The 27,393-nt window shown below is 24.3% G+C and overlaps 1 protein-coding gene across 29 annotated transcripts in view; it reads right to left on the reverse strand.

Moving 5' to 3' along the window:
• LOC112691349 (longitudinals lacking protein-like) overlaps positions 1–27,393 on the reverse strand; it is a 432,448-nt gene that overhangs the window by 187,811 nt on the left and 217,244 nt on the right. Inside the window, exons 5-6 of one of the 29 annotated variants that reach the window (XM_025565554.1) lie at positions 20,012–20,216; positions 19,439–19,493 (exon numbers count right to left, since the gene is read on the reverse strand). The exons of 21 other annotated variants lie outside the window; for them this stretch is intronic. In XM_025565554.1, the coding sequence (XP_025421339.1) occupies positions 19,454–19,493; positions 20,012–20,216 (245 nt within the window). In that variant the 3' untranslated portion in view covers positions 19,439–19,453. Of the gene's footprint in view, positions 1–4,714; positions 5,017–9,517; positions 9,915–15,143; positions 15,434–19,191; positions 19,494–19,914; positions 20,217–21,329; positions 21,566–26,916; positions 27,202–27,393 lie in introns of those variants that run through there. 7 more of the 29 variants (XM_025565539.1, XM_025565534.1, XM_025565543.1 and 4 more) reach the window with 7 other exon arrangements.

Here is a 27,393-nt window from a genome sequence, read left to right on the forward strand (position 1 = left end):
AATAAGACTTTCTACCTGTTTTCTTATCACATAAACTGATTGTGCTTTATTATTATTGTTATTAGCAATATCATGTTATCTATTGTCACTAATTTTCTTGTCTTTGCTGAATAGCCCGTATTGTTATTAAAATAAAATATACACTCATATTCAAATAATCAGTACCCATAACAATACCTAAGAACAAAGCAACATTATAAACTGCTATATGTAGATTGTAGGGTTTCATTTTTACAAGTTATACTATGTATACTGTGTACTAAATTAATGATATTTTCCAATAAAAATGTTGAAGAATTTCAAGAATTTGAGTAATAACTTACTTTAGATAAAATATATTAACTATAAATAGTAAGTTATAACATATCTTATCTTATAAATAGTATGTTATATAATACAAAATAATTATTTTGGTTAGGTTAGGCAGCAATCGCTGCCTGGGTCGCCGTCTTTTTTTTATAAATGTATATTTTAATGCAACGAAACATTTGGATTTAAAAGTTATGAGGAACGCGTGTTCGTAAAGTTTTTTAACTTTCAATTTTTAAATCTATAGCTAGAATAAGTAAATCGTACTACTTATTATCTTAATCAAGTTTTATAATTGTGTTGTAGTTCGATAAATATAAATCATAATTATTATGGATGAATGAACTTGATATTTATTTATTTATTTAATTAATATACGTCATACAGCTTTTAATACATATTATTATTATATTACGAGTATATTAGTTTTGAAGAACGATTAATACCAAATTAAAATATATTAAAGGATAGTGATTGGTTGGATGCAAAAATATATGAATACATCAAAAAGCTTAAAGAATATGTTATGGATATCTTAATAACTGTAACAAAATTACCTGTATTACTTGAATTGAAACAATTTTCTTCTTATTATTTTAATATTATTCCAAAAAAAACATGGCATAATGAACGATAATGATGGTAAAGGTTATATTATAGATGAAGTAATGACATCTGATTCAGAAGATGAACTTGAATCGATAAATTGTAATTCATGTTGGAAATGTATAGAATGTGCTTTTAAGATTTTCACCCAACTACCTTGCCGTTGTGGTATGTAGAACAATTTGTATGAAGTTTTTAAATACATAATACTATTACCATTAACTCAAGTCACATGTGAAAGAGTATTTTCTAAGCTTAAAGTAATAAAAACAAAATTAAGATCGTCACTCGATCAACAACATTTAGAACCACTAATGTTTATGGTTATAGAAAGATACGTTGAATGTAGATAAAATAAAACTAATAGATGACATAGCAAAATCGTTAAAAAAAATTACAAGGCTTTTCATATGATATATTAAATGTATTTATTTTATACATGCATAATTTTTTTTTTTTCATAAAAATTGAATACTTAACGATAAATTTAGACTAAGAGAATTTTTAACTTTATTCTTTTTTATTTAAAATGACAAATATAGAATAATATATGATCTATATGTATAACATTTTATTGTTCATTTTACATATTTAAGGTTTATTTAATTTAAATATAATAAATAAATTTTGTCGTATGGGGGTTGGGGTTCTTCCAAATAAAATCCAGCCTGGATCCTTTAGAACCAGACCGACACTGTATACATTTATATACATACATATATAAGTATAGGTACATATATTATTACTAAGTACTTACTTAAAAAAAATTGGCCTTTTTTCAATAATAACAAATCCAAATATTTAGATATGATAAATATAGCAAGAACCTAAAAAATATTAAATTGTATTATAGAAAAGCGTAACGTTGTATAATGTGCTCTATATCAAAAATCGTCAACATTTAATTTTTTTTTATAAATTTTAAGTATATGTTTTTTTTATTAAGTTTTGTTTAGTTTTTTTTTAATGTTTCTAAATATTCTTACTATTATTAGTAAATTTGACAATGTTGTATACAATCGCATATGCAATCGTGTTTATTTATTTTTCTTACCCACCTTTTTGTTACCCATATACAAATGTTCGCAATCGTGTTCTACCCTTAATAATTATCCATTACATAATTAAATTGAATATTCTATAGATTTTTATGTGATGTTGTTTTCAAAAATAAAAATTGTTTAACAGGAGCTAAATTTAGAGATCTTAAAAAAAAAATCATCACATGGTAGGCGATAAAATAATTATTATTTATACAATGTATAATTTATTAATTATACATGTCGAAACACATATTTTGCACATAAAATAATCTCATTATAATAATTTAACATGTTTTATCGTAGAATAAATTATTATTACTATGTTTATAATCATTATTCTTATATGAATTCTTTTTTTATATCTAAAAAATACATTTTATTTTTATTTTTATATTAATTTAATTAAGTATTAAGTTATTTTTGGTAATTTATAATTATTAACATTAAAATCATTTTTAATTTTTATCTTAAAAATGCCTATTTAATTACTAAATATTTATTTGTTATACAAATTATTATTTATAATAATAATAATGATTACTTAATAATTACTATTATTCTTATTTACATACATTTTGTTTAACAAGTAGATTTTAAAAAATTTCCTTTTTCTTTGCTGTTATTTTTATTACATTAATAACCATGTATAACAAGTTGATTTTTTTGTATTTTATAACCTAGGTTAAGAACTTAGATAGAATTTCAACTAAAATTATTTTTTCTTTTATTTTATAAATTTATAATAATTAAACAGGTAAAAAAATGCCTATTTAATAATTCGTGCTCCATTTTTATATGATACAATAACCATTTTCATAATTGGTGATTCCACATGAGCTTTGTTTGGATTCATTTTCATTAAAATGTCTTGTTGGAAAAATATATTTTTACATATGTGTTACAATTGTATCCACTTAACAAATCAATAATTCATAGGTTGAATGCATGGATTTTTTAGAGATGATAACATGCCCTACATAATTTAAATTAAAATTAAAAAAATTCAATTATAACTTGATTAATTTCAAACTATTTATACAATATTACTTCTTAAATATAAAATTGGTAAATATAAATATGTATCACTGTTTGAACAACTCGTCATAATTGGAATAAGGCGAATAAATAAGAAAGTGGACTGTACTTTAAATAAATTAATTGTAATGAGTAATTAATTTTTAATATATTATAATAAATAAAATATATAACCATATATCACCTAACACCCATTGATACGATCCGGTATTGTTGCCGGAGCGGCGTTTAACGAGCAACTGGAAAACATGTCTCGCGTTTTTGAAATATTTTTTATTTGAAAAAAGTTTTAAAAACATTTTTCAAATATGTTTTTGCTGTGATGGAATAATAAGTTATCAACCAATTGTATTAAATTGGCAACAATATTATATAAAAAATAATTTATTTATTATCATATTAATTACGAGACACGTCCAGAAATTAAAATGTCCTCATTTTTAAAAAAATTACAGAGTATTTAATATACGTATTTTACATAATATTTAAATATTTTTCATCCTGAGACACCAGCTTATGTATTTTCTCCTCGAAGAACTTTTACTTCACGTTCTCTTCCTAATTCAACTCGACTAATTTTATTTCGTCGTCTTCATAACGTTCCTCTCTCAAAGCTTCTTTCATATTAGTAAAAAGGTGCCAAGTCTGGACTGTGAGGTGGATGGTTTAACACATTCCAACTAAAGTTGTTAAGAAGTTTAACTCTCAGGCGAGCAATATGGGGATAACTTTTGCAAGTAAGTACCTCGTTTGTCAAAATTATGTTTTCATTATAATTTGCTAACGAAAATAGATGAACGCATCTCTAGTAGAACGCAAATCCATAATATACTTACTACTAAAATTATAAAAAAGAAGATAAAATATAGTTATTTAAATCATTGGATCAAAAAACAGAATGAAATTTAGAATGACTTCTAATTATAAAAGCCCAATTGTTTGAAAATTAAATATCATTATATTCATATAGCGATATGGGTGATTATAAAATGACATACATTTGATTTAGTTATTATTCTTATGCTTTGGGTAAAAATGTATTGTCTATTTAATTAAATGTGTTTGTATATTATACAAAAAGGTATTTTATAATTATAAATAACAAAATAAGCAGATATTATAGATAAAAAAGATTGGCGAATGCTATTCAAACCATAGACAAAACAACATAGTCCTTTGACTGTTATTAATAATCCCTATATAATTTTTATCATTCATAGAACTATATTATTATTATCTATTGAAGAATATTATTTCATTATTTAAGAGGATTTCCAATCTCAATACTGACATAACGTCAACATAACTGTATATGAGAGTAGAATTTAATATTATATTAGACGATTTTTAGTCAGAAATAAAAAGCACTTTTACATGTTATTGCAGTTTAATTCGCAACACTTATAAATTATACTAATAAAGTTTTGTAAAATTAACTAAATTCTTTACAATATTTTAAAACATCTTCATATATTGTTTGAGAGCGAAACCGAGATCATGGCACATAACAATTTAATATTTCGTTATAATTATTTTCGTAATTAAAAATTGTGGTGAAGATTTTAACTCCAAACTAACATTAGTTAACTTCAGTGTCACTCCATATCATATATATTTTTCTAATTTTATATCTGCACATGAGAAACATTATACATTTATTTGAACAGATACAAACATTTTTAATTAAACAAATGTTAAAAGTTAAAAAAAATAAAGATAAAACACGAACGATATTGCTACGTTATAACTTTATGAACACATCCTAAGTGTGTTTTTAGATGGACTTTCTGTCTAAAGAGCTTGTTGCATAACGGGCACCTGAACTCGGGTGGTATATTATCACAGCTCATCATGTGACTCTTCAGGTGATGTTTAAGTTTGAATGTGCGCGTGCAATTTTTGCAGGTGAATTGGGGCTGTACTCCGCATTCGAACTTCAAATGGCTAGATAACGAATGCTTATTCTTATAGCTACGGCCACATTTATGTGGACACGGCCATATGTTTCGACTGCTCGAGTAACCTGTAAATAAACAAGTAATTTTAATTTATATTATATTCAACGCTGGGGAATCTCTAAAATACACAAGGAATTTCGCATCAAGTAACTGATTATATTGTGTGTTAGATTATTATTTTGTTAAGTTAAATGACATTGTATGCATAGTATGTACTAGAAAAGAAATACATGACGCATTAAATAAAAAAGCAGTAGGCTGAGATGAAATAACAAGCTAATATATAATTTATTATTAATAATATATTATATATTTATAATTAATAGTTTAATATACAGTAGAACTCCGATTATCCGGACAATTAATTACATTTAGATTACAAACAATTACAATTAATGTCAAGGATAGTCCGGCGGATAAGCAAATATCCGGATGATTGACATATGACATATCAAGTTATATAATTGTATGAATATATTGTATGTATGTATTTATTATTAATATGTATATAATATAATTTAATATTTGGAACTATAAACAAATCATTTTATTATAATATGTAACCGAAACAAAATAAGCTTTAATTATAATATGCGACATATTTTAAAACAAAAAAAAAAAAACCGACATGGCACAGTATTTATTTTATTTTGAAAAATTATGATATTTAAGTTTGCTTCAAAGTTGAATTTCTCTTTAGAGCAACTATGTCTCTCAACCTTCTTAATTGCAAAAATTGAGTGGTATTCGATTCTTCTTGCCTCTCAGACCATATAAACGCCAAATCCAATGCATCAAAAACTTCAGAATGAGACGACCCATTTTCACCTTCAGTCAAATCGTCAGTTTAATTTTTCTCTCCTTAAGTATCATCTTCTTTAATCAAACTACGAACTATTTCATAATCTGAAAGTATTTAATATTCAGGATCATTTGTATCCCCATAGACAACTATTTGTTTATATTCTCTTCATCACAATTCCCAAACACGTGAACTTGGCACGTGTTGTTATCTTTTTTTTTCTCGTCCGGTTATTAATTGGACGTCCAGTTGATTGGCGTTCGGATAATCGGAATTCTACTATATTATATTAAATTTTAAATAGTTGAGATAAGCCAAATTTTTCTTAAAGTTAAATATTAAACTTTTTTGCAATGGCCACCAACCAACCGTTCAAGCCTAACGAAACACTCTATCCATAACTCTAAATTCTACGGATGACTATAAAATCTAGTATCTATAGGGTTTATATCACAAGGTCAAGGTTTTTATTCAGAGATTTTGAACTTACAGTTTTTTTTCATAAATACTGTTAAACTAATAATTCTTGTATCAAATAAAAAATAAATACATCAAGGCAATAATAATATACAAATATCTAAACTCATTTTATTTTTTTTCATTGTCCATTTTCCTCAAAAAAAAAAAAAAAAAAATATCTTGACTATTTTCTTCCATTTTCCGTTTTCCTCAAAACAGAAATTATTATACATAATATAATATTAATAATATAATATATTATTAAAAATATGTTATATTTATGTTTAATACAAACTAAGTGTTTGAAAAAATTTAAATTTAAGTCAAAAATAATGTTTAGATACCTATATTTTTTGTAATTAAACGACATTTCTGTAAAGAATAAATAACTGATTAAAAAAAAGAAATATTTGACAAAGTAATAATTATATTCATTTTTGTTAATTTTTGTTCAGTAATAATTAAAATTCTTTGTAAGAAATATGTTGAATTTTTTACAATTGATATCAGTTTGAACTTGTTTCAGAATACATCATATATATACACATATCTGGTTTTTTTTAGAAGAACTTTTTTTAAGATGTGAAGGAAACGACTGATTTAGGCCCCAGTAAAGATGTTATCGACTGTTACTTTCACTTTGTATTACGGTGTACTAGGTATTGCAATGATACATCTGTTAAGGTGAATGATGACATTTGGTGAATGTTGACATTTACTGAAATTTCTGGTGAATGTCAATTTCTTCTTAAATGTAGACATTTACAATCAATGACATAACTCATTATGTCACTCATGGCAGACACCACCCTTTTAAAAATTTGGAATTATCGCCTTCTGATATTAAGCGCTTCAAATATGCTTTAATCAACCGATGTAGGTTGATGTGAAACGGTCATTTAGCCGTTTTAAAAATATTTTCAGATCTCATAGGCGACATTAATATTTGATAATTTTCTAATTATAATTTTTTTTTTTTTTAATTACATTTTTTTCCTACATATTTGAATGTTTTTAGCACATATTTTATAAATTATACTTACATACATATGTACATACTTCTGTATTTTTATTACATATAAATCCGTTCCCTAATGATGAAATAATTTTGTCAAATTAATTCGGCACTCAAAGGGTTAATAAATTAACCAAAAATTATTTTATTTTATATTATAAATTGTTTGTTGCAACATGATAAACTATTATAATATTTTGAGTTACATAAAGTCCTGAGGATCTACAAATACATTTTTTCGATATACACTTTGCCTTACAATTGCATCTCAAGTACCGGTGATATTATCTCTAATATTATATGGATCATTAAACATCGTTAGATTAAATAATACACTATAAAATTATTATACGTTTCTACTCAAACATAATTTGCCCTTCTTGTGTGAACAATATCATATCTATAAACATTCACAATCTTTATGTATGACACCAATTGTTGAACGTCTTTATTCCAAATTTAACTAAAAGTTTTTAACATTCACCCAAACTCAATATTGTGAATGTCAACATTCACCAAAACTCAATTGTGAATATTAACATTCACCAAATGTCGTCATTCACCTTAACTTATTGATATTTTCAACACGATATAGCATCATATCCATATTTTTGGCCGAAAATCTATAAATAAAAACTAAGGCAGAGTTTAAGTTGAAGTGGTGATATCAACTTTAAATTAACTGTAAAAACTGTAAATACCATATTATTAGTGGAGTAAAGGTTTTAAAGGTTTTAAAAAATAAAAATCTAAAATAATTTTTTTTATTTTTTAAGAATGTTTGAAGCTACCTTAATTGTTTTTTACACATAGTTGGAGTTATTGGGTTGAAAAATTTTTAATACCTAATTTTTTATTTCTCAGTGCTGAAAACTTTATATAAAAAAAAATTGAACGAATATCAGATAAAAAAGTCTGCTTTAATGCATGCCTTTAATGCTATTCATGTTTTTCTAATATATATATATATATATATATATATTAATAAATTTAAAAATATGATGAAAAAAGCTAATTTGAGAATTTAGTAACTAATTTATCTGAATTCTTGAGAAAAAAAATATTCGAAATTTATGATACTCTATTAGATTTAATTTATAATTAAATGAAAATCGCATATAAATATATTGATTTTCTGAGGAGATAAAAAAGGATAATACAGAACTTCTGAGGTATACTATAAAACGTAAAATGTTAAGAAATACATTATATTTACTGTAACATCTACTTAAATTAACTAAAAATTAAGTATGTAAAACTTTATGTTTCGATAGCATATGAAACTTGAGTAAATGTAATTGTTTAAACTTTAAAGGACAAATTTTGCATTGGAATTTCAGTTCATCACCACATTGATTCATTAAATGTGCGAACAAAATTTTGTTATTTTCAAACATTTTGTAACATTTTGGACACTGAGCCATCAAATTTATGCCTGAAAAATAAAAGCACCAAGAGTTAATAACTTTCAAATTGTTACATTTGTACATGGATATAGTTACACATAATATCTTTTTTTTTTTTTTTAATTTAGTGGCTAGCATGCATATTTTTTCCTATTCAGTCAGTTAGAAAGACAATTTGAAACGAAAAAATGTTAGATACGAGTTAATTTGATGATAAATAATGACATAATGAAACTAGAAAAAATAAATAATTTATAATTGTAAAGGCAAAGGCTAAACTAGAGGTTTTATATTTTATTTTATTTTAAATTGCGATGAGCGCTATGTGTTTCACATATTTTTTTTTCGGACACTGAGCATCGGACAACGGGCGACTAACATATATTAAAATATAAACGATAATCGTCAAGCAGTGAGACCCTATCATAAATAAATACTATAATAATAATTTAATTGATTAATAAACAATCAGATCGAACAGTAATTTTTCATTTAATTTTTTCATATTTTACTGAAATATGATTAAAGATATGGATAGTTTTCTTACTAAATATATATTGAATTGTAATGCATTCGCAAATATCTCATGTGAATACAGAGTACAGACCAGGGGCGTCATATTAACTTTTGAAAGGGTGGGGCAACTGATTAAATTTGCCGACATCATAATATTTAAAAAATTATGTTTATCTATATATTTAAATATTTAATTTTTATTGACGATAGACCAGGGGCGTATTTAGACTTACTTCTAGGGGGGGGACTCAAATTTTTGGTAACTATACATATATGCTAGTTATTAAATTAAAATATTAAATAATTCAATATTTTTATAAAAAAATTAGATACAATAACTATACTGATCAAAATAAATAGCATTCAACTAAATGATGTGATTTTTTTTTTATTAAATATATAACATGTGTGACATATTTTTTATTGACGTATTGCATACCAAAAGTTACAATTTTACAACAGAAAATTAAAATATGAACGACATTGCTACATTATGTACGCATCCTAAATGTGATTTCAGGTTGCCCTTGAGTCTGAAGAGCTTGTTACAAATTCGACACTTGAAATCACGTGGTTGGTTTTCACAGCTCATCAAGTGTCTCTTTAAATCAATTTTTTGTTTGAATGTCCGTGAACAATTTTTGCATATGAATTGGGGCAGAACTCCGCATTCAAATCTCAAATGTTTGGTTAATGATCCCTTAATCTTATAGCTGCGGCCGCATTCACGTGGACAGAACCAGATGTTTTTGTTGGTCAGGTTATCTATAAGTGAATAAACAATTTACTTTAAGTACACATTTAATAAGACCTTCAACCAGTTTTCTTATTACATAATTGATTGTACATTATTATTATTATTGTTATTAAAATAAATAAAATATACACACACATTGAAATAATGAGTACCCATAACAATACTTAAGAACATAGCAACATTTTAAATGACTATATATAGGTTGTAGGTTATCATTTTTATTAGTTATATTGGTTACTAATTATTAATATTTAATAATTACATTTTTTATAAAAAATTAGATACAAGAACTATACTGATCAAAATAAATAGTATTCAACTAAATGAAGCAATTTTTTATTAGAATATATAACATGTGCAACATATATTTTATTGACGTATGGTATACCAAAAGTTAAAAGATATCAACGTAAAATTAAAACAAGGATGATCTGCTATATTAAGACATTATGTACGCATATTACATGTGTTTTCAGGTGAGATTTAAGTCTGAAGAGCTTGTTACAAATTCGACACCTGAAATCACGTGGCTGATCTTCACAGCTCATCATATGTCTCTGAAGATGAATTTTTTGTTTGAATGACCAAGAGCAATTTTTGCAGATGAATTGGGGCTGAACTCCGCATTCAAATCTCAAATGATTGGTTAATGATCCCCTAATCTTATAGCTGCGGCCGCATTTGCGTGGACACAACCAGACGTTTTTGCTGGTCAGGTAATCTATAAATGAATAAACAATTTACTTTAAGTGCATCTTTAATAAGAACTTCAAACTGTTTTCTTATTACATAATTGATTGTAATTTATTATTATTATTAGCAATATTATGTTATGTTATAAACTATCAATAAATTATTTTTTTGGAACAAAAAATGTAAGGATTAGTAATGAATAATGATGACGAACAAAGAATATGAAACGTTTCAATTTACCCAATTAATTAATAACATTAAAGATAGTAAAATATTAATTAATTTACATATCCTGTAGGGTATAAATTAGGTTAGTTAGCCCCTGGTACAGACTAACTATAGATCGGCATCGTGAATTCCATTTATTTAGTAACTATATAAAATTGTAACAAAAATGTCGTCCAATTATAAGTAAGATACTATACCTACCTAAAATACTAGATCAAAAATATCAGGATCGAAAATCAATAAATGTCAACAAATATCTCAACAGTTTGATCAGATAATGTGAAAATGTATTCTATCGATGGCTTCATTTACAACGATAATTGATAGTAGGTGGAAAAGACGTGAAAATACAAAAAAAAGTGTGTAAAATCAATAAAATTGGACAAATAATAACAAAGATCAACAATTACTCGTATGTATGAATCTTCAAGTTTGTTTAACTTTTATAGAATGAGAAATAGTTGTATTTTCAGTAAAAATGTAAAAATGTAGGTACAATAATCCTCGATGGAGGGTTGAATCCCTAAACTCTTTGTACGCAAGCCTAGTAGTATTACATAAATCAATCTAAAACTATATAAAATTTCAATTTTTATAAGTAGATTTATAATTATATCAAATTAACAACCAAAGCATATTTTACATTATTAAAAATAAGTTGATATAATAAATAAGTGAAAATAAAAACTATTTATAATTTATATAAATTATATTTGAATAATAATAAATAAATAAAAGCTATTGAAAATATAACAAAGTTTCCTGGAGAAAAATAACAAACTTACTTCACTGCGACATCATATTCGAATTTTAAATGACACGGCTGATCACAATCACATAACCAAATTTTGTTCAATTATGTAGATGATGTATTATAAATTTATTTCTAAAAATAATATATATATATATATATATAAATACCCTTAAGAAGGCGTAGTATAATACGTGATGATATATTTAGAGTAGTATTACTATTGTCAATTAAACATAGATTAGCATTATCAGTATAAAAGGAATAAATATATGAGTATTTTATTATCTCCGAAAAAACCATTCCAATATACTGAACATGTATATTTAAATATAATTAATCAATATATCATATACAATATTAATTGAAATATGTAACTTAAGATAAATTACATCCAATTATTTAAGTTCATAGCTTACATTCATAAATAAATTAAATGGCCAATCATTTATTTGTAAATGGATAAATAAACAAAAAATAGCTTTATTATTTTATAATGCAAACTGGGATCAATTTGGTAAATGTATTTTTTTTTAAACCTTATTATGTATCAAGCATTTAGTTTATTTTTTATAATATTAATACAATATAAAATTAAAATCATTTAACTTAAAAATTACATAGTGCAGATTTCAAAAAATAAGAAATTAAAAATACAGTTTCAAATTATTATTTCCTCTAAAATGATTAAAAAAAAATAAAATAAAATACTATTTATATATAAATATATATATAATTTATCCTGTAACTATAACATTAAAGCAAAAGTCATCAATATTTGTATTTATAAATTTTTTGAACAATGAAATATTATGTGGTTATTCATATGATATTTATGTTTAAAAGATTTTGAACAAAAGTTACAAATAAACTTTCTTTCGACACCACATTCAAATTTTAAATGACGAATTAGACTGCAATGTCGTTGATATCGACGACCACAATCACACCACCAAATCTCGTTCGATTCTGTAAATAAAATATTTATTTTTATTAAATCTGTTTATTGGTTGAATTAGGCGGTAAAAAGTGTAAAGATATTGGGTTGGGTAAATTAGGGGATGGTATTTCAAGACGGAAATTCTTAAGGTTCGATTATAATAATCTACATATATCTATGATCTTCAGGTATTTTTGTACAGAGATTGAAAATCGTCAATGACCGGGTTTAAATAAAAAAAAAGTTAAAAGACTATGCATTTTGATACTGACTGAAAATACCCCGATTTATTTCTTTAAAAATGAATAGTATAAAGGTAAATTATATAGTACTACAGTATAGTCAATAAAAAAATATAAATAAATAAATAAATACATTATTAATCTAAAAATTGAAACTATTAAAACAATATTTTATTCTTTTATTTATAACAACCATTTTACTATCTGTTAAAATATATATATCATAATGGCACTTTATAATATATTTGACTAAAATAGTTAACTTAGCTGATATCGTTTTGAGTTCCATTTCGTTCATTTTTCTTTCAAGAAGATCAATAGCAATTATTATTCTTTTTAAATAGACAAATAAACTAAAAATAACTGTATTTTTGAAGGTCCGTAATCATCAACACGGCCACTTTTGAATAATAGTACCAAACGTTGACAGTATTTTGAAATTTTTTTTGTATAATTTTATATAACCAAAATAAAATTTTGTATTTTTTAAAAAAATCATAAATAATTAAATAATTTTATCACCTATTAATATTAATATATTTCAATTTCCTATTAATATATTTCAACATAGATTCATTAAAAAAAAAGTTTTAAATTAACATTTCAATTTTGTATTAATATAATTAGGTACATCATCGATACAAGTATATGGCGTGTCAATAAAATATCATGCAAAAGACTAATTTGTCTTCCGTGGTAAGTATGTACCTATACAAGGCAGGTAACTATATGACTGATATCTTATAGATAACAAAAGTAATTATAAACAATTATAAATTGTATAAGGGTATTTACTACTGAACAGATTAGAATGGTAAATGTTACTCTGTAGTCCGTAACACTGACCTTATGAGAAAAATTTAATAAGCTAAAAATGTATTTTATAGATGAGTGTATCATTATCGGGTTTGGGTGGGTGTATAAAATGTTGTTTTGGTTGTACAAAGTTGTACAAAAAAAAGTATATAATACTGTATAATTTAAATTAAAATTTTATAATAATTGGTTAATGGCCGTACTGGGATACGCATCTCCAGCACGACCATAGAAAAATCGGATTTTCTCGAATTTGGGTGGGTGTACAAAATTTTATTAGTATTGTACAAAATTGTACAAAAAAAAACAATATACTGCCAAGGTTTGATACTATTGTTCAAAAGTGGCCGTGTTGATGATATAGACATTATTTTTGATAACTTATTGCAACTTGTAAGTTGAAATACAACAATATAAACAATATAACAATATAACTTATAAGTTGAGTAATATAGTCTAATAATTATTAGGCTATATTACATAATCATTAATAATCCAAGCTAAGCTTTTATTTATTTATATAATAAACTGTTTACATACCTACATACATAAACGTGATATTGTTTTCAGTAAATAATTAAGATTAAATAACTCTTCAACCAGTGGCGCAATTAGAGTGTAAATCTTAAGGGTGCAACATTATGAACCCACATTCCTTACCATAACTAATAGCCAATATATAGATTATACCATTACTATATACACAATATTATATATGAAGTGTGGCATTAAAATAACGAGAATTTCATTTTAAAAACTATTTATTTAAAAAAATTTAATTTTTAATAATTTAACATTTTTCCCTCTTTTATATTTTCTCCTACGACTTTTATTTATCGTTCATTTTGTATTTTCCATTGAGTGAAACAATGTTGAAAATTGTTTCCATGAAGTACCATTGTTGACTCTATCGATTTCGATTTTACAAATCCAACTTTTGACTTGGTATTTGTCTTTAATTTCATTACGTCTATCGAGAAATCATTTATGTCGCTCAAAAATACGTTATCGTGACATAACTACATTTTCATAAACATTGGTCAACAAGCGTAAATAACTTTCCATCACATCTAGAACCTTAAGCACCCCCTAAAACCCTATGGTTGTCTTCAACCTAAAATTAATATACTTAAAACATTAAAAAATAATTATTATCACAATAAGAAGATATAACAAACTCTAGTTGTTAGAAGTTACTTGGACAGCATTATTATTTTTTAATACATTTTTATTAATTTACGGTTTAACTAATGAGAGTTACAATATTAACTATACTAACTAGCATAATTTTTTATTTTTACTGTAGACTTCTTTATCAGTTATGATTATTTTTACTATTGCATATAATTTATTCAAATGTGTGGAATTCAAATTTTTAATGAAATCAAGAAAGTTTTAGACTATGAAAGTAAATTTATTTTTGATACCTTCAAAATAATAATTTCAACAAATCGCACAATATAACTTATTAATTTGATGTATATATAAATATACAACCTCATTTTAAATGAAAAATTTAACAAACGTCAAATAAACCATTCATTTTTAGTCTTACCTTACTAAAAAGGAACATTAAAAATAATTAAATATCAGTTTTCCAATTTAAAAAATGACGTGGTTTTCTTAATATTGCATCCGGTGAACGATTATGTATAGATACTACATGTATTTTTAATGTCTGTTTTCGAGTAAAAGATTTCATACAGTATTGACATCGAAACTTGGGTTGTACACCACATTCGCAGGTCATATGTCTGGTCATATGCTGTTTGTTCTTATAGCTTCGGCCACACATATTTAAACAGAAGAATCGCCCTTCTGATCCAAGATTTTCGTTTAAGGAATTTTGGTGAAAACCTAAAAAAAAGTTAATTTCTTGAGTAAATATATATAAATGTATAATGTTGTATGTATTGCACGCAATTGCAATATTAATTAAGTAAACAATTAAATTGAAACATTTCTAACTGTAAGATAAAATAAGTAATAAAGTCAATAAGTAGATTAAAATACTAAAAACGATATACGCATGCGCATATAAAGTATTGAATTACGTTCTGAAAAAATACTTTGTTTTCTTAAATAAACAAATGTTTGAAAAAAGAAAAGGAAATTAAATTCTTACTATAATCAAAAAACTATTACAAAAAAAGTTTATTAATATAAAAGTCAATGAGAAATCCAGATTTGTTTTAAAATTAAGGTAATAGGGTTAGGATAAACTACACAAAAATAGAATATAACCTATTTTACCATTTCCATAGTAATTAAATGTATATAGTGGGTGATTATTGTGGAATACATATGGTCATGCATATTATGTAAACCTCAAAAGTCTATTTCTACAAATGTATAACTTTTGGCTGTGTCTGCAACATTTAGTTGTTTTATTTTAAATATTTTTTATAGATTTTAGTACATTGATTATTTCCTAAAAATTTGTTGAGGAAAAAAAAAGACACAACTAAACGTCATTTAGCATTAAATTATCAACCTAAATAAAAAAGTATATATACATTCTATTTAAAGGAATATATATTGAATTAATTTCCTATATAATAGTTATTTATTTCCTAAAATTATTAAAATAATTTATTACTTATGTATAAGAATATAAAATGTAAAATTAACTTTTAATATGTCGCTACTCTAGTCATATTAAGTATAAAATTTTGATTGTACGTGCAATGAGCATTCTCAGGAAAAAAGCAATAATATATTAATATAGATATATTTACAAAAAATTATAAAGCAGTAGACTAGCAACATATGATCTATAAAACTAATATTACTAGAATAAATATATATTAAATAATTAAAATGTCATGGTAAATAAAATGGAGTTGTGTGTATAATATTTTATTTAATAATATTTTAACTAATAATTTATCAGTGTATAAGCAATATAAAGTTAGGTAGGTTAAACCGTACCTAATGGTATATAAAAAGTATTAATAATTGTATAAACACAATTCATTATTTTAGTTAAAAAAAAAAAAAAAACAAAAATATCGAATTATACAATTATTAAAATAATTTATATTAAGCACAGCACGATTATATACCAAATGCAAATAAATGTTAATACTAATTCAAACGAATCTTTCATGTACCACTATATATAAATTTCATAAAAAATAACTCAACTGATATCTTATTACATATTCATAAAAATTTTTATTATTTATGTAATTTAGTTACATTATTTATAACTTACGAGAATTTTCAAATATATTAAAAATACATATTTTTTGTTATAATAATTATATATAATAAGAAGATATAAATTACATAAAATATTAAATATAATGAAATTTTCATATTTATATATATTGAATTTATTCATTTATAATTATCTTTAAAAATATCATACAATAAAAAAAAATTAACATAAGAAATATGATTATTAATTTTTTATTTAATACAGTGTGATAGTTATTAATAAATTATTGTAACCAATAATTTAATTATTAAATTTTAATACATTTAATGACAACTTTAAGACACACATGCTCATCCTTATTCGCTGTAAAAATTACAATTTGCTGTAAGTTAAATATTATTTAGTCGCTATGTTTAATGCGATAGGTATAGTTGACATTTCGGCAATAACTATACAAAATAATACAATTTGTAAAATGTATTTTTCTGAACCCATTAGATCAAAATTAATAGCAGAGAATAATTTGATCGCCTACAATTTTGTATTATTATTAATCCACGGTAACTAAGGATTTTGGATATTACTTTTGAATTACGCATTTTTCTGTATTTGTTACTACCACAATGTTACTAAAATTTATGGAATACTCTTAAGAGAGTTCTGTTTATAGGTATATACATTTTATTTATTGTATACAAATGTATAATAATATACGAAGGTCACAAGAATGTAGTTAATAATACCAATATTCACAGGCATATCTTTATGTATTAATGTGACTTTGAACATCAATCCCTGAAAAACATTTTCGTAAATGTTTTTTCAAATGCCCTTGGAGTTTGAACTGCTGGAAACACATGGAGCATTGAAATTGCCGTTTTACCCCACATTCATACCTTAAATGCCGAATAAGACTTTTTTTGTTTAGATATTTACGTCCACATTCGTTTGGACACATCCAACGTATATCTGATAACAAGAATAAAAATAAGTTCATTAATATCAAATTTAAGTAAACTCAAAAACAAACTATACTTAATAGAAATATGTAGCAACATTCAATATACATCTACAAAATGATATTATAAATATATACAAAAAAAAAAGGCATTTCAATGTTATTCGTGTTTGGAAAACACGTCAATCATTCGTGGACGCACGTTCACTCGTTGATGTTCAAATTTTGTGAACGACAAACAAACGACGTTTATATTTTTAATGAATTTAAACGATTCTCAATGCCTTCAAATGTATTTACTATTTAAAAATATATGTATAAATAAGAAGTAGGTATTGATTATTATATACATATTGAGTATTGACTTAAAAACAAAGTAAAATATACCTAATACATTTTCTAAAGGTCCTATTCATAAAGAATTTAGGTTGGTGATTTAAAAATATAAATAAAAAAAATTAAATGGCTAAATTAATGCAGTCATTTATTCATACAACATGTACGTGAACATCGTTCATTTAAAAAAAAAATATATAAATATTATTATATATATTAAAGAGCTTAATTTTTAAATGAACGTACAGAACACAAATTGTAATTCATATTATAAATAAGGGTCTATATATTTCAAACATTACTTTTTATATTTCATTATTGTAGGTTTGATTAAATTCAAAAGAAAAATCTAGAATATGATGTAGGCAAAATAGGTAATTTCTGGATATTCCGAATAAATCATATATACAACTATACTAGATATATTAGAAGTTAGAACCCTACAAATCAATGACCTTCAACTAAAACTTGTTATTTAATTATCATTATGTATCAATGCTACTTTGTAGTGAATTATGATTGTAATATTACATTTATTGAATGAAAAATCGACATTTAATTATAAAGTAATCTTATATTTATCACTGATTTAAATTTGATTTCATAATTAATATGAAGACTATATGAAGATACAAAGCTTAAAATGAAAATTTAATAGGAAACGTAAAAACTGTTCAGTGACATTGCCTGTTTTACAAAAAACAACCAAACAACCATAGGTTACCGTTCATGAAAAGTATGACTGTCTAAAAAATGCCATATATGTAACTTTTTTTCTATTTATTTAATATAAGTTATATAAAAGTTCATTTTTTACGCACTGAATGTGAAACGAGTTCAGTTTTTAAGTGAACAATTCGAACACTAAGAAATAATAATAAGATCTTCAACGTATTCTTTTATAATTAACAATATTATACCTATTGTCACTCATTTTTTTGTCTTGTGCTGATGGCCCAAAAAATTATTAAAATAAAACATATATATATATTTATATATTAAAATAATGACTACTTTTAGATATAAGATATAAGCTGATTAAAATAAAAGTATTTAAATAAATAAAAAAATTTTTTACTACAGTACTTTACATGTGCAATATATGTTTTATTGACGTATCGTATACCAAAAGTTAAAAGTATGCAACGAAAAATTAAAACAAGGACAACATTGCTACATTATGACATTATGTACGCATCCTAAATGTGTTTTCAGACTGGCCTTGTGTCTGAAGAGCCTGTCACAAATTCGACACCTAAAATCAGGTGACTGGTTTTCACAGCTCATCAAGTGAATCTTCAGATTATCTTTACGTTTGAATGACCTTGAACAATTTTTGCAAATGAATTGGGGCAGAACTCCGCATTCAAATCTCAAATGTTTGGTTAATGATCCCTTAATCTTATAGCTGCGGCCGCATTCACGTGGACACAACCAGATGTTTTTGCTGGTCAGGTAATCTATAAATGAATAAACAATTTACTTTAAGTGCATCTTTAATAAGAACTTCAAACTGTTTTCTTATTACATAATTGATTGTAATTTATTATTATTATTGTTATTAAAATAAAATAAAATATACACACACACTGAAATAATGAGTACCCATAACAATACTTAAGAACATAGCAACATTTTAAATGACCATATATAGGTTGTAGGTTATCATTTTTTTAAGTTATATTGGTTACTATGTATTAATATTTAATAATTACATTTTTTATAAAAAATTAGATACAAGAACTATACTGATCAAAATAAATAGTATTCTACTAAATGAAGTAAATGAAGCAATTTTTTATTAGAATATAGAACACGTGCAACATATATTTTATTGACGTATGGTATACCAAAAGTTAAAAGATATCAAAGTAAATTTAAAACAAGGATGATCTGCTATATTAAAACATTATGCACGCATATTACATGTGTATTCAGGTGAGATTTACGCCTGAAGAGCTTATTACAAATTCGACACCTGAAATCACGTGGCTGATCTTCACAGCTCATCATGTGTCTCTTTAGACCATTTTTTTGTTTGAATGACCGAGGGCAATTTTTGCAGATGAATTGGGGCTGAACTCCGCATTCAAATCTCAAATGATTGGTTAATGATCCCCTAATCTTATAGCTGCGGCCGCATTTACGTGGACATAACCAGGTGTTTTTTCTGGTCAGGTAATCTATAAATTAATAAACAATTTACTTTAAGTACATATTTAATAAGACCTTCAAACCGTTTTCTTATTACATAATTGATTATATTTTATTATTATTACTGTTAGCAATATTATGTTATCTATTATCACTAATTTTATTGTCTTTGGTTAATAGTAAAATAGGATAAGGATAATTGAAAAAATTAAATCTTATAAATACTTTTATTTATATTAGATAATCTAACCTTACTTGTGGAAATTATAATGCAGATCAAGTTTTTAATAGATTTATTATAATCGCCCATTTTACACAGAAAAAATGTATGTAGTTTTTATTTTATTGTATATAATTCAAAATATTAAATAAAAATTAGTGGTTATATAAACAAAAATAATATCATAATTTTAGTGTCATTTTATAGTTAGAGTACAACTAAACATATATCATAATAATAAAATTGCCAGGATTTCTGATTTAATTATACATTATATTATTATTAAATTTTTAATAAATGAATACATTAAATTTTAATAAATTTAATATTACAACAAATGAATGTACCCCATGATGCTTGTGGTGCAGTAAATAAGCTATTATTTTAATATCTTAATATATTTTACACACACGTTATTACACAATATAACATTGACAGTTAATATTTTTTATTTAATATAAAATTAAACTTTTTATTTATTTCTTATCAAATATACTTTTTAAATATGAAGGCATAACATTAAAATAAAATTGACTTGTATAAGACAATTTGGAATCATGAAGGTAATAAGGTGTTTTAGATGTTTTTCTCATATACTAAGTTTTTCTCATCTACATACACTTTTACTTACCAGTCTTATATAAGTGAATCTTAAAATAAATACATTTTCATTAGTTTTTTCTACAAGAATAAAATTAAATTCAGAAGGAATAATACAAATTTATTTATTGATTAATTGAATTCGAGATATATTTACATTTTTTTTTTTTAAAGTAAATACTTATATATAGATGTGAAAAAGAAGTTATAACAATTTAAAAAAAATGAATAAAAATGAAAAAGTGAATAGGTTCCAGTTGACAATTAAATAAATTGAGATTGTTAAATAAGGTATAAGGAAAATTTAACATAGTTTTACTGGAGACCAAATTAATATTTAAGGTGCAAAACTTTTATGAACAATAATTAAATGAGTTTTCCATACATCTTTTCTCATAAATCGTTTTTGACAGTAATAGCAAGCATAATTTGGTTCTTTTCCACAATATAATTTTATATGCCGATTTAAGTCAGGTTTGTACTTATAACTTTTACCACAATTTTGGTTGGGACATGAAAATTTCAAAACGTTTGCATTATGAATGTTATACTCCACACCTGAAAAGAAAATGAAATTCATTATTATGTCTCATAAATAATATCTATTAATACATTTTATAAGTATAATATTGGTATAATTCTTCTTCATTAAGCAAAGGTTGTATTCGGAAACAAAGCATTTTAGTAAGTATCAATACAATAAAATAATCGAATCAAATTAAACTAAAATTTATATTTACATATATATAAATATAACACATACAACATTTATTTATGATAAATTCGATAGTTATAATCTCTCGGATATTATTAAATAATAACTTCATTAAATAAATGGTGTATTTTAACAGTTGTAGATATTCGTAAACAGTGTATAATGTATATATTATTATTAATAAAGCTACTTTTCCAATGAAGTGGACCTACTGGATTTACTGTCCTCACTGAAATGTATTAAACAAAGGCCTTAGTTTCAAATTTCTGATGTCTATATGATATAGTTGTATGTCCAATAGATTAACGTGATGATCCAGCCTTTTCTTGCAATAATGAGAAAATGTTCGGATTTCATCTGCATTATATAGAGGTGAACTGTATCGTTTTGTTTAATAGTTATTCATTGTGAAATCATTATTAATTAATTAATTAATTTTTATGAAAAATAGTATACTTTACGAAGTAACTTAAAAATACCATATAACTTGATCATCACAAAAAATCAAAAAATGCTTATAACAACAATAGGTGTGTATGTATATATGTAAGTATATTATTTATTAACTTAGTATTTATACGATTATAACTAATTTAATGATATTTTATGAATTAAAGCTAGATGACGTTTTAGATGCGATTTTTGACTATATGATTTATAACATAGAATACAAGAAAATAATAAACCACATTCGTTGCGACAGTGAAATCTTAAATTAATTTGATTCTTGAAACTTCGGCCACATAAATTTGGACAAATACATCGTTCATTTTGACTTTTCATTACACCTGAAAAATTTAAAATAATTTGGTCATTATTAATTTCTCGATTAAAAATTTTAAAGCTCTTAAATATGAACAATATAAATGGTGTAATGAAAAAGCTAGACACACATAATCAAGAAATTTTTCATGTGAGGACTAAAATATTTTTTTAACGTTTCTTATTTTTTCTTCTCCCAGTACTGTAGTAAAAAAAGGATTTATTATTCCAACATATTGAATTATCTTAAAAATGTACACGTAAAGTAATTTTTATTGTTTATTCAGGTATTCATCAGTCAATGCAAAATAAGAAAAGTTTCTTCAGTGTTTTTAATATTTTTGAAACAAAAAACCATTTTCTACTGTCAATATTTGCTACGAAAATCAATGTAATTTGCAAATAAAATTTTACACAATTTATAAAGTCTTAACTAAATTTGCATGTAAGTACAGAATATGAACACTGGAATGTTTATAAAATATCAAATACAATTTAAACTTTTCAGCCAAATAGTTAGGTAGTATTCAACGCTTTAAGCATAAATCTTTAATGATTCGATTCTTTATTTCAGTGACATAATTTAAGATTTAAAGGCAGGCGATCCAAATTGAATCTTCAAAAAATGTCCTACATAAATAGGTTTCCTAGAAATGGTGAAACAACAGTTAAGCCAATTTCACTTACCTAGTTATTTCACTTATCTAGTCCTTTAACTTAATATTAAAAATACTTTTTGCTTATTTTATATTATGTTACTGAACAAACTCTCCAATTTTATGCTCACCCAGGCGCGGATCTAGAACAGATTTACAGGGGGGGGGGGCATCTTAAATAAAATTTCAGCCTGATAAAAACAGTGTACATACTATGTAAGCTAATAGGTAAATATTATTATTTAAATCCTAGTTTATCAGTACAAAAAAATGAATAAAATAAAATATGAATAATTCTTAGGTTAAATTAATTTTACATGAAATATAAAACATTTTATAAAAAAAAATTTGAAATTTAAATACAAAAACATTTTATATAAATATATATAATATAAATTAGCTTTTGACGGCAACCGATAAAAATGGACACGGCCCAAATGCTATCGGCAAAACAATGCATTTTATGTGCTGCCGAAAATAGATATAATAGAAAATTCACCAGAGTCTACGGGTGGAAGGGGGGGCATGGCCCCTTGCCCCCCCTGGATTTGCGCTTGTGCTCACCATATACATAATAATATAAAAAAAAATGTAATAAATACCTATGATTATTAACTGGTGAGATAATTTATTTTATGAACATAAATGAATGTCTTTATCATAAATGTTTAATATTATTACATAATAATATAAAATAAAAGCACCTAGCAGTAAAAATGACATTTTGTGCTAAGAAATATTTTCTATAGGAATAATGAATCAACTATTTTTATTATTATACAGAAAGATATTATTCAGCCCACACTAAGCACCGACTTTTTAATTTCGATATAAAATAACGGGAAAAAAGTTTAAAAATATAATTTCAAAATTAAAATTTATTATTAAAATATGCATTGTAAATGTTGAATACCTATATAATAATGAAGAACGGAGTTAAATCCAGACTTAAGAGTAAATATTTTTAAATATTTGATGCTTGAACGAAGATATTATGTAAATATTTTTACGAAATACTTAAAAATACAATGCGTATAAATTAGAGGTAGAAGTTCTTCAAAAAATGTCTCAAATTTTAACAATATGTGCTAACAACTATACCACCACGATATAACTAATAACATATTTTTCTCAAAACACCAGCGCCCACGAAAATGTTTTCGCGGACCTTGGAAATAGCAGTACAATTTTCTTACACCAAAATAAGTCTAACTATTTTAACTTAAAAAATGGTGGGCTCTCGAATTTATTTTAAGTACGAGGTCTAGGCAATCGTCAGAGTTGTCTGCCTGCTAACAACGGCATTACACCATAGAAGACCTAGAAGAAAACATGACAAAAAATAAACAAATATGTTCGGATATCCATTGTTTAAAATGACAAGTAAAACTATGTGGATAACCATATAAAGAAGGCCCACAAACTATATCACTAGACATAACATTGTTATCAATACTTATTATATTTTTTTCCTTAAACATAATTTTTTTTAATAAATTGAAAATTATTGTGAGTTCAACAAATAATATCTGATCGAAGCAAGAATACAATTAAAAAATAATAATTTGGTTAATTTTACAAGTGTTACTAAACATAATTATTATTCCTTATTTTCTGGCCTTACTTTTAGGAGTAGTACAAACTTAAGAACAAAATATGGCTTACAAAAATACTTTTTTAAAAACATTTATGAATCATCATTAAATGTTTTTTTAACTGATCGTTCAAATGAAATGATTCATTACAATAAAGACATGTATAGTATTTATTTTTAGTACAAAACTTTTCAATATGTTCCGTAAAATTACTAATAACTGTATAAGTATATCCACAACCATTTGGGCATTCCAAGAACTTGGGAAAATTTTCTTTTAATTTCAACACCATCTGGGTTCCTGAAAAGCATACATACAATTTTAAAATGGTTATGAACTAAATTAAATATGTTATTGCTCTTATAGAACAAAACAACTATACAAGGTAGTAATATCGTTTAAAATTATAAAAGCAAACTTAAAAAATTAGGTGAAAAGCGGAAAAATAAACATGTTAAAAGCACAACATATACAAAATATTTTTTAAAATTAATTTGACAAAAATCTTAAAGAGATAAATAAGATCCTAACTACAAACAAGAGTATTTTATTATTAACCTTCAATGTTTAAAAGCTGACGAAGAATCAAGAAAATTCAAGGAAATCTACAATAAAACCAACATTATTTTGGAGAAGATTATATGGAAGTACAAGGAAATTATGTATAGTATCAATATAAATAAGTAGCTACAAATGTTTGTTCAAATAATACCTAGTTTAAACGAAAGTAATTAAATTAGCAATCACATCATAAATTCATTAGTTACAATTAATATATTAAACATTGTAAGATATAATTACAAAAATGTGTTTTGAGATGAGACCCTTCTAATGTTTTAATATTATCATTATATTTTATAGAAATCACATTACTATTATTAATGAAGAGGAGAAAGCTTCTTTATTGTTGTGGAGGAATTATGTTCAAATAATAAAAATTGAAAAATTGCAATTTCAATAATACCCAATTACTTTATATTTACATAATAAGTTTAAGGTAACTACATAAATATAAAATTAAACTAATGTACATACACTAAGGGTGGTTCTTACAATGTCTGGTTAAATGTCTGATAAAAAGACGGTTACTTAACCGAAATATTACCCTGTTCGTCCTGGTTACCGCTATCTGTTCTTACAACCTCCGGATAACCGAAATGTTCAATGTCAAGTGTAATACTCCTAGTAAAATAATTTCTATACCTCCTCAGTTCTCATTAAATTTATTAAAAATATTTTTAACTTAATGTATTTATTAAACATTATCTAACGAATAAAATTTGAATCAAGAAAACCTGATAATTTAACTTTGATGTGTATAATTAATAAAAAAAACCGATTTCAACTTTGCGTCAAGTGTATAGCAAGATGGTTTATGGGTATTTTCCGTAAATTAATATTATTACCCTAGAATTATCGGAGAATAAAATAATATATAGAAAAAAAATTATACTCATTCATTTATACATTATCATTAGTAACAGTATATTAAAAATGAAGTAATTTATTATTATAAACACGTATGTATTCTAAACATATTTTATAAAGGTAACTCTAAATGTATGCATTCATGATAATTAATACATTCAATGTTTTGGCAATATATTTCCAAATCATATTCGTTGGTAAATAATACTTAAATATAAAATATCGATTGTATCATAATAAACATAAAATATTAAACTATTTTATCAAAAATAATACTTATAATTAAAGTAAATTTCATTATTTTAATTTTATGATAATTCAATGTTCTAAAACATTCTTTGCATATATTTTTAGTATTATAAATACAATAAGACAAACATAATATTTAGTGCACGCTTTCATCTGAAAATAAATAGATGTTAAAAATATTTATATTATTGCATTAGTTCATAAAGCAGTCATAAGTATAATACTTATGATATTAAACTTACTATCATAAGTAAATATGGGTATGCAATTTTTCCATGGAGACATGTTTAAATAAAATACAATTCTTCTATAATTTACTTTTTGAATTTTAATAATATATATAATGACACGGTTTAATAATTTAAAAATAAATAAAAATGCAAAAGTTTGTTTAATAATGAGATATAGTAATTAAGATTATACTTTATTTATAATGTATACATTTGATAGTTACAAAATAATAATTATTACAGTTATTATCATAATAGATAATTTTGTTGTGGGTACAATTTTGTTTAAACTAAATTTAGTATTAAGACGAATTACTTTCAATATTTTTTGGTTTATTATATACAGGAAATCCATGAATATAAATCATATGTGACTTAAGTGACTGCTGTTGTGTAAATCTCTTATGACAAACTATACATGGAAATTGTGGTTCTTTGCCGCATTCATATTTAACGTGTCTGAATAGTCCACTCTTATATTTGTATCCCCGACCACAGCCAGGTTTTTCACACACATAAGGTCGCCATTCACTTGGTGCACATAACGATAAAGATAAGTCTAAAAAATAATTAATAACAATTAGAAATAAAATATTAAACTTCTAATATTAGTAAACAATGCAATAATAAACTACTGTAGGCATAAACACAATGTATCTAAAAAAAAATACAAATAGTTTATAAGGAGAAATTGTGTATAAACCACTAAGGAAAAGTAGATTTCATACATCTTGTTAAATTTAAAGTCTAA

Source organism: Sipha flava, unplaced genomic scaffold, assembly GCF_003268045.1.
Source record: "Sipha flava isolate LNK unplaced genomic scaffold, YSA_version1 607_pilon_pilon, whole genome shotgun sequence".
NCBI lineage: Eukaryota > Metazoa > Arthropoda > Insecta > Hemiptera > Aphididae > Sipha > Sipha flava.